At 44.1% G+C, this 9,714-nt stretch overlaps 1 protein-coding gene across 3 annotated transcripts in view; it reads right to left on the bottom strand.

Moving 5' to 3' along the window:
* Positions 1-6,007: 6,007 nt before the first annotated feature.
* The window catches only part of LOC118214684 (sn1-specific diacylglycerol lipase alpha-like), a 53,778-nt gene continuing 50,071 nt past the window's right edge, over positions 6,008-9,714 (bottom strand). For all 3 annotated transcript variants that reach the window (XM_035394817.1, XM_035394816.1, XM_035394815.1), the window contains exons 19-20: positions 8,823-8,965; positions 6,008-7,211 (exon numbers count right to left, since the gene is read on the bottom strand). In XM_035394817.1, the coding sequence (XP_035250708.1) occupies positions 6,158-7,211; positions 8,823-8,965 (1,197 nt within the window). In that variant the 3' untranslated portion in view covers positions 6,008-6,157. The remainder of the gene's footprint in view (positions 7,212-8,822; positions 8,966-9,714) is intronic.

Raw genomic sequence — 9,714 nt, 5'->3', positions numbered from 1 at the left:
GTGTTTCTTGTTTCCCAGATGTGTCCTGTTAGATTGATTGGTTAAACAATAAATAGTTCTGAAAGTCTGCTCTTGGTTTTAGCCTTGGGTTTTGCCTGCGAAAACTGCATTTGTGTTATAAAAGATAAACTAACATGAAGACCAGACAGCTGTCTTTGGGAGAAAAGCAAGCTTAGAAAAGAGGGAAAATCGATCAGAGCCATTGCACAAGCATTGGAGATAGCTTGTACGACAACCTGGAATGTCCTGAAAAAGAAAGAAACCACTGGCGTACTGAGCAACAGATATCAAACAGGTCGACCAAGGAAAACAACAGCAGTTGATGACAGAAACATTGTGAAAGCTGTGAAGAAAAACCTCAAAACATCAGTCAGTGACATCACAAACAATCTCCACAGGACAGGGGTGAAGGTATCTCAATCAACTGTTCGAAGAAGACTTAGAGAGCAGCAATATAGAGGCTATACCACAAGACGCAAACCACTCATCAGTAGTAAGAATCGGAAGCGAGATTACAATTTGCAAAGAAGTACAGAGATGAGCCACAAAAGTTCTGGAACAAAGTTTTATGGACTGATGAGACCAAGATTAACCTCTACCAAAGTGATGGAAAGGCCAAAGTGTGGAGAAAGAAGGGATTTGCTCATGATCCAAAACATATAAGCTCATCTGTGAAGCACGGTGGAGGAAGTGTCATGGCTTGGGCTTGCATGGCTGCTTCTGGAGTGGGCTCACTAATCTTTATTGATGATGTAACTCATGATGGTAGCAGCAGGATGAATTCAGAAGTCTACAAAAACATTCTGTCTGCCAACTTACGGAGAAATGCGTCCAAACTAATTGGGAGGAACTTCATCATGCAGCAAGACAAAACACAAAACACACTGCCAACACAACAAAGGATTTCATTAGGGAGAAAAAGTGGAAGGTTTTAGACTGGCCAAGTCAATCACCAGACCTTAACCCAATTGAGCATGCATTTCACCTCCTGAAGAGGAGATTGAAGGGAACCCCCCCCCCCCCCCAAACAAACAACAACTGAAACTAGGCTGCAGTAAAAGCCTGGAAAAGCATCACAAAAGAAGAATGCAACAGTTTGGTGATGTCAATGGGTTGCAGGCTTGATGCAGTTATTGCAAGCAAGAGATATGCTACCAAATATTAAATGTTATTTGCTTTCATTTACTTAAATACTCTTTGTTCCAATACTTTTTCTCACCTAAAAATTGGGTGGTCTGATACATACCAAAGGTGCTATGTTCTAAGTAGTTTAACACATCTAGGTGTAAATACCAGGAAATAAAAGCTGAAATTCTGAACTCTTATCTCATGTTCATCTTTTTATCTCAACCCCAAATGTATTCAGTGTACTGCAAAAACAAAGGAATTGGCCTTGCTGTTCCAATACTTTTGGAGGGGACTGTATTTACTTAAGAAATATATACTATAGAAGCTATATACTTAAATAAATGCTTCAAGCTGTTAATAACACTAATATCACCACTCCACTGTACAATGAGTGCAGAAATTAAATGAGAGTAAATAAGGAAACAAAGTATGCTTTTTATTTTTAAAAATGTTTTGTATGAAATTGGGTTTGCTTTATTCATTTTCAGGCAGGGAAGTTGGGGGGGGGGGGTGGTTGGGGGGGTGAGATACATTCTCAATCTCTGGTAAAAAGGAAGCAAGGGAAATGCAATTCAGGTACACATTCAGACACATGATCAACTTCAAAATCTTTGCCTTAACCTCTATATGTATTTACCATAATACCTGATAAATATAACACATTCAGGATTTTCTAGATTGTTCCAAATGGGGTTTTGGTTGGTTAGACTACAATAACTGAACACAAGGCTTGTCAGGATAATTTATATAATGCTGACAGTTATGCAAAAAAGGTTGTTTTGGGGAAAGTACCAGGGCGATACTCACAGTCACACAGGAAGCACAGGCAGTGGTCAGTGTGTAACCACGCCTTCTGTCGACCGTGATTCTTCAAAATAAGACCCCAAAAAAAAAAAAAAAAAAAAACAGAAATTTAACAGCAATATTCAGATTTGCTTGACAGATCACCATGTCGTTTCCCGGTACTTTTGCTACTTAAGACACACTTCCCTTTTCCATTGTCTTTTCAGGGGACAAGTGTTTTTAGGCAGGCTGAATACAAATTCTCCCTCCTTTAAACCCATTTTTTTAAAACCCATTGATGATAAGCATATTAATACAATTAATAACACTCATTAAAAATATAAATATGCATTCATGAATGATTAAACATTTTCATAAGCATTCAAATCCACATTCATGCCTCTTAGCCATTTCTTCAAATTGCAGTAACACAGAGAATTGTTTTTGCTCTCTTTCCAAAAGCTCTGAAAATGAACTTGTTGGGGTTAAAGATGACAGAATCATCTGCACTGTAAAAAAAGATATATTTTACGGAGAATTACTGGCAATTGGGTTGTTAGAACTATATAGGAACTCACGTACCCTATAAATAATGGTAACAATATGTTAAGCATGCGGCAACAGGGCGCATCTAACACATATAAACCATGTTACGATGTTTCACCGTCAATAATAATGCGTTTATTTACATTTCGGCTATTTTCGCTATCTTACAGACTTTACCGTAAAATTCGCTGACATTTTTACAGTGACAGCGTGGTCCCAGGGGGTGTAACTTTTCAGCTGATGCTCTGGGTGCCAGCAGTGGGACGTGCGGGTCTGCTTTTGGCTTCCCAGCAGCCATTGCAGTATTCATTCAGGATGCTTTGCTGCCAGTTCCAGCTCGTCATGAGCTTAATAAAAGCAGAGTTTGCTTTATATAACACAGCGTGTCATTGCTGTTATCCTTTTTCAGGGTGAGAGCCAAAATGGAGCTTGGCTGCTGCACAGTAGCCTTAATTCGCAAGCCTTTTGTTTTGTGCCAACAGTAACATTTCTCTCTGTCTTTTACTCGCCATACACACAGACACACACACACACACAATAATTTGTGTTCATAAATGCATTTCATAAATACATTTGGCAATATGCATTTTAAAGGGCCATGGTAGATATGTGCAACGTTTATTACACAAATCTTTTTTTGAAGGCATTGATTTTGAAATATTGAAAACTGTGCACACAACAAAGCAATGATAATAGCAAATGCACAGAGGACAGTCGCAAAACAACCATTCCAGATAGAGTCATGCATGAGAACATTTTAAGAAAAATCTGCAATCACCAAAATAAATAAATAAAAATTAAGTATTAATGTCAGTATGAAACTTCAACTGGTTTTGGAACCAAGTCACCCTTTCTTTATGGGTCTGTCATCATCGTGTCACCATGTACCTGAGGAAGTATGGGTCACTGACCACCAATCACTTGTGTACTAACGCAGCACTAAAACATAACGCAATTTCAGTAAAAGATTAAGTCTGGCAAATGCTACTGATGAATGAGAGGGTAAATCAACCCCTAGAAAATTCATAGATTCACTCAGTTACCATTTGAATTCATGCAACTTGAAAAAAAAAAAAAAGTCAAATGAGTGACATCGCAGAGTTCACTACATCTTCCATAATGCCTATCTATTCCACCCAATCAGAGGAGAGGAAGTGTCCGACTCTCTCCTTTGCGTGTGGTTGTGATTAGCATTAGTGTTTGATTCGTGAATGAGAATGACTGGCTAGGTAAGGCTTTTCCTGTCCACTGATTAGAGACGACAGTGTTGTGCCTGGGTAAAGGACCGAGGCTTACAACAATCATTAGAACATGTAAAGGGTGTAAGTGTAAGTCACTTTTTATGCGCGCCCGTCAAGCAAAGCAATAAAAGCAGTTATTTTTTTGCTTATTGAAATAACCTTCTGACACGTCAACAGACTGTTATCAGCTAATCAAAGCAAAAATGTAACAGATTTGCTTTCGATTCTTACCATTTTTACTAAGTGCTAAAGTTCCTTTGAAAAATCTTCACCAGAGCATATATAGCGACGTTGGTCTACCCCCATCATTGCTAAAATATTTCCTAATCTTTAGAAAAAGCCTTATGGAAAAGATTCAAAATTCAGATTCAAAATTAATTCAGCAACAAAAGAACAAAATGAATATTTGACGTTGACTGGACCTGGATAATCAATCTTTGGGTATTGCTTTTTTTTTTAAACAAACAAAACATATCACTTATAAATATAAGTTTCATTACTTTAAAAAGCCCACTAACCCCCATTCATAGTTTAAGGAGTGTAATTGTCAAATTAAAGAGTACATAACTTTTTAAAAGTATCCATAATGATTTTTCTATTATTTTGCCATTTGTTTTTGAGTATTAAACGACTCTTGAATACATTCAATAAAAACATGACATTTCAAACATCATGTACAGTAATATTTACACCTCTTGTATATCTATATATTACTGTAGCAGTTCTTTATTCTTCAAAGTGACATTAGTGTATTCTGATAAACCAGACAATATAAACCAATTTCCTGTATATCACGGCATGCAGTCATGCAAAGATATTTCAATATGTGCTCAATTTCATACCTCGCCACACCATAAAAATCCTTATCCATGAATTCTTTTTTTTTAGCCTGCATTATGTCATACTGAATTATAGATAATCATGTGTATGAAATGATAGTTTAAGACAAGTGGCAATAGGGACACAGATACAGGAACCAGCTTGCCTTCTATCTAAGGCTCTGGTGAAGGTTTGTCAGTCAAAACATTTGCACCTAATAAACAGAATTCAAAATGGCCAGAAAAGACAGCATGAGCGTGTTACATTTTCCCCTTTGGTTCACAGGTATTACCCAGCGTGCCTATGAGCCAAACCTACTTGGAAAGTGATAAGGGTTAAGGTAACACTTTCTATGAAGCCTGTATCTATATTCCTTTATAAATACATTCATAATCAGTTATAATGCAGATTTTATTCATTATATTCGGTTATAAATACACATAATTAATGTCGTATATTAATATTCACAATTTTAAACTATAACTGTAATGACTTCAAGAATTTTAACACCTTTTTAAAAATATTTTAATGGTTCAATGAAGGAGTGCTGTATTCAAACTACCCCAACCGATGCAGGCTCCAATTCAAATGCTAGCCGATGCATCTTTCTTCCGTTAGCATCTTTAGCATAGTTTATAACTCTTAACAGCTTCATTATGAACATGTCTATAACGCGTCGTAGAAAGTGTTATTAACGTAGCGTAGCATGATGTAAGTACCGCGACAGGGACGCAGCAATCCCGTAGCAGCGTGCGCAGACTACTGAGGGGGGGTTGGGTGGGGGGAGGGGGGGCGGTGAAAAACCCAGCCTGGCAGACATCGCCTGGTCGGGTATACCGTTCATAACAATAACGCTTAAAAAAACGAACGTTTCCATGCAAGTGTTTATTCACTCATTAGGCACTGTACCCGTGTAACTGATCACCTGGCTTCATAGGCCCGGACAGTCAGCCATTTTCTGACCCCGTTCAGTACAGAGAGAGAAAGAGAGCGGGGGAAAAAAGTGAGACAAAGTGCCGGAGTGAAAGAGATGAGGAGAGAGAAGATGAAGGAGAAAAAGAGTGGAGAAGTGTAACAGAGAGAGCAAGAGGGAGAAAGAAGGTGAAAGTGAGGCAGTGATAGAGTGAAAGAGATGAAGAGAGAGAACAAAGAGTAGAGAAGTGTTAGAGAATGAGAGGGACAGACAGAGAGTTAGAGAATGAGAGAGGGACAGAGAGAGTGTTAGAGAATGAGAGAGGGACAGAGAGAGAGTTAGAGAATGAGAGAGGGACAGAGAGAGAGTTAGAGAATGAGAGAGGGACAGAGAGAGTGTTAGAGAATGAGAGAGGGACAGAGAGAGAGTTAGAGAATGAGAGAGGGACAGAGAGAGAGTTAGAGAATGAGAGAGGGACAGAGAGAGAGTTAGAGAATGAGAGAGGGACAGAGAGAGTGTTAGGGAATGAGAGAGGGACAGAGAGAGAGTTAGAGAATGAGAGAGGGACAGAGAGAGAGTTAGAGAATGAGAGAGAGACAGAGAGAGAGTTAGAGAATGAGAGAAGGACAGAGAGAGAGTTAGAGAATGAGAGAAGGACAGAGAGAGTGTTAGGGAATGAGAGAGGGACAGAGAGAGCTGCAGTACACAGGGGGGACAGCCAGCTGTGTCAGACGAGGGAGGAGAGCACGCTTTCTCCGGTGTAGAGGGCAGCGGACTGCAGGGGGAGGCTCCCGTCCGAGGGCGAAAGGTCATTCAGCTCCCCCGACGAGGAGAGCGGGAAGGAGGACGAGAGCGACAGGCTGGAGGACTGGTCGGGTTTCGGGGCCCGGCCCCGTCCCGTCCGGGGCCCCTCGTCCAGCCCCTCCTCCAGGTCGTACGAGCCGCGCCCCGACTCGGACTCCTCGTCGGAGAAGCCCAGCGTGGGCCGGTCGCTGCCGTCCAGCCGGAACAGGTTGTCCAGGAGCTGGGAAAACTCCAGCACGGTCTGGCAGGGGGCGCTGTCGGGCAGCGAAGACGCCGGTTCCGTTTCCGCGCTGGGCTCGGGTTCTCCGCCCTGCCTCGTCGCACCGCCCTCCTCCTCCTCCTCTGAGGCCTCCTGGTTCTGGGGGCCGGCCCGGGGGTGAGCGGGCCCCGTGGGGGAGCAGTGCAAGCTCGGCAGGGCCAGGGTCCGGGAGAAGTCCCTGCAGCCCGTGGAGAGGAAGTCCGTGTACGGGTTTGGCGCCACCTGGTGGAGGCCCGAGCCTATGACAGTCTGAGGCCGCGGACCCGGGCAGGGCTTAGCCGAGGGGAGGTGGTGGTATTTAGGGGGCGTGGGAGGGGAGAGATGGAAAGGGTAGCTGGGGGCGGGAGGGAAGAGGTGGTGGGGGTATCTGGGGGGCGTTGGAGGGGAGAGGTGGAGAGGGTAGCAGGGGGCTGGGGCGGAGATGTAGAAGGGGTATTTCGCCATGGAGGGGGACAGGTGGTGGGGGTATCTGGGCCCGCGGCCGGGGGCGGAGCCCGAGGAGTTTTTGAGCGTCAGGGCGTGGCGGGGGAAGGCGGGGCTGAGGGAGCCTCGCGGGATGTCCACGCTGTACAGGGACTCGGCGTCCGACAGGCTCTCCGTCGCGGCCAGGGGCGCTTTCAGACCCCCCCAGTGCCCCACCGTGAGGTGCCCACGCACCCCCCCGGGAGGACCGCACTCCGAGAAGCCTTCCAGAGACAACTCAGAGGGCACGCAGGACCTGGGGAGGGAGAGAGGGAGAGAGGGATGGAAGGAGGGGAGGGAGAGAGGGGAGAGAGAGAGAGGGAGGGAGGGAGGGAAGGAGGGGAGGGAGAGAGAGAGAGAGAGAGAGGGAGGGAGGGAGGGAAGGATGGGAGGGAGAGAGAGAGAGAGAGAGAGAGAGAGAGGGAGGGAGGGAGGGAGGGGAGGGAGCGAGGGGAGAGCCAGAAACAGAAGGATAAGAGTGGTGAGATGGACCAAGAAGCGAATGGGAGAGAGAGAGAGAGAGAGAGAGAGAGAGAGAGTATGCAGAGTGCCATAGGGTGGCGAATATGGGTGTTGCATGATAGGATGTAGCGTCGAACGACACAGATGAACAGGAGACAGGAAGGAGAGAAAGTCAGACGATATTGTGAAAAGAACAATCCAAGCAGCAGAGGAAAAGACGGAGAAGGAAGAGAAGAAAAGAGGACAATAAGAACGGGAGGATAAGAAAGAGGAAGCAAAGAGGAGGAAGGAATAGAGGTTGAGGAATTCACAAAAAAGCGGGCATGAGTACACAGGCAAGGGCAGGGGTGGACGTGGCGAGGTGGGACGGCCAGGCCACAAAACAGAGGAACACGGTGGGACCGGGGGAAAAAGAGAGGGAGGGGAGCAGAATTACAATCCACAGTAAATAGAAAGGAAAGACGGGAGCGCGCACTCTTAATGAATAGATATAGATTATGAATGTCTACGCAACAAAATCATTTTCATTTCATTTTCATTTTCGTCCTCACGGCTTAGGCCGAAACATGTCTGTCTCTTTGTCCAAACAGGAATAAAAATGAAAATGATTTTTTTGCGTAGACAGTCATAATCTATATCTATTCATTAAGAGTTCGGGCTCCCGTCTTTCCTTTCTACGATTATCTGTGAGAAGCCAACGCACCATTTATTTGTTATATAGCCTAGTTTGTTAAAAACCTCTTTGAGCGCGTGGGTTGGCAATTCTTTTTTTAATCCACAGTAAATAACCATGTGACCGGCGTGAGCTCAGCAGGTCATGCTCTGCGATAGATTTGTGTCGCGGACAGCATCGCATTTTTTGGGGCAACCAGTTTCACTGATTTGCCAGTTATCATTACTGTAATTTGAATAAAGGAAACCATACCTTGCTAGCTAGCTAGTTCAAAGTAGAACTGAAAAATGATTATGCTTATTATTGTGCTTATTATATCTAGTTAACTAAATGCAGAATATAATTTTTTCCTCTAAAATCATGTTGACATAAAACGTTTTTTTTTTTAGTTTTTAGAGCGAAAGTTAGATTTTTTATGTCGTTATGCTAACTAAAATTCATTAGTTGTTTTGAGTTTTAAGTTTTTTCTAATGATGAAATGTAAGTTTTCTGAATTCATGAATACTATTTTGCATGCTTTGAACTAAACATTTTTAAATCTAAGCAAACAAATAGAGATAAGGAAAATATGATGAATTTCGAAATGGTCTTGGAAACGTTCTTACACGCAGTTCACGATCAAATATGATCGCACGCGTATTTTGGGAACGAGGCTCGTCGTTTGGATGTCGAACTGCAGACAGACAAGCAGATTTTGACTACCACAGAGCCTCCCCCTCCCGCAGCACCTACCGGACACTGCTGTTCCTGCGCAGGTTTGGATTCGGGGGTCCCAGGAAGAAGGAGTCGGGGGCCAGGTCCACCTCCGTGGGGCTCACCATGATCTTGGCGGCCGACAGCAAGGCCGTCTTCCCCTTGTTGTAGTTCTCTAGAACCTTTCCGGGCCGCAAAAAAAAGAAAAAGGCGGAGTCACTACGCTGAGGACAGAATCGCGGAGACGGGATGGCGCGGAGACCGGATGAGACGAACGAGCAGGCCGGGGAAAGATGGAGGAGAAGATCGAGACGGAAGAGGCGTAATCAAACAGCGGCGGAAACAGAAATCAACCTCCGTTTCGTTTTCGGCACGAGAAAAAGTCGACAGGTTCAGCGAGCGCCGAAAACATCAGTACAGCGTCAAAGAAAATCAATCTGCGGGAGAGGAAGACGAGCTAGACGACGTCCTGAGAGAGGGAGAAAGACGAGGATAAATGGCTGAGTAAAAAGAAAGAAAGACATTGGAAGTAAATGGAGGACGACCAAGAAGGGAGGAAAGGTCCTAAATTAAAGCTTTTGGTTGGTATTGGTCCTCAAAGCAATAAATAAGCATTTAAATTCTGAAACCAAGAGCATTTTAAAGTTTAGGCCAGGGGTCCCCCACTGCAGACCCAACGGCTCTCTGGGACCGGGGCTGGGGACCCTAGCAGATACTGCAGCTCTTTGGGACCGGGGCTGGGGACCCCTGGGTAAGAGATTTCCTTACACTGGAGCCTTCTGGCTAATAGTAAGGGTGCACAACCAGGGCCAGTCTGATTTGAAATATTCCCACCAACTTCTGCCCTTTTATGTCATGCTTTTTCTCCCCTCAGTTTTGAATGAGGAGTCATATTCAGCACCTGCATTCTCACTAATGGCTGAAACCGCCG

The sequence above is a fragment of the Anguilla anguilla genome, chromosome 16 (assembly GCF_013347855.1).
Source record: "Anguilla anguilla isolate fAngAng1 chromosome 16, fAngAng1.pri, whole genome shotgun sequence".
Taxonomy (NCBI): domain Eukaryota; kingdom Metazoa; phylum Chordata; class Actinopteri; order Anguilliformes; family Anguillidae; genus Anguilla; species Anguilla anguilla.
The sequence above is the reverse complement of the archived record's forward strand: the minus strand, read 5'-3'. Positions and strand labels throughout refer to the sequence as shown.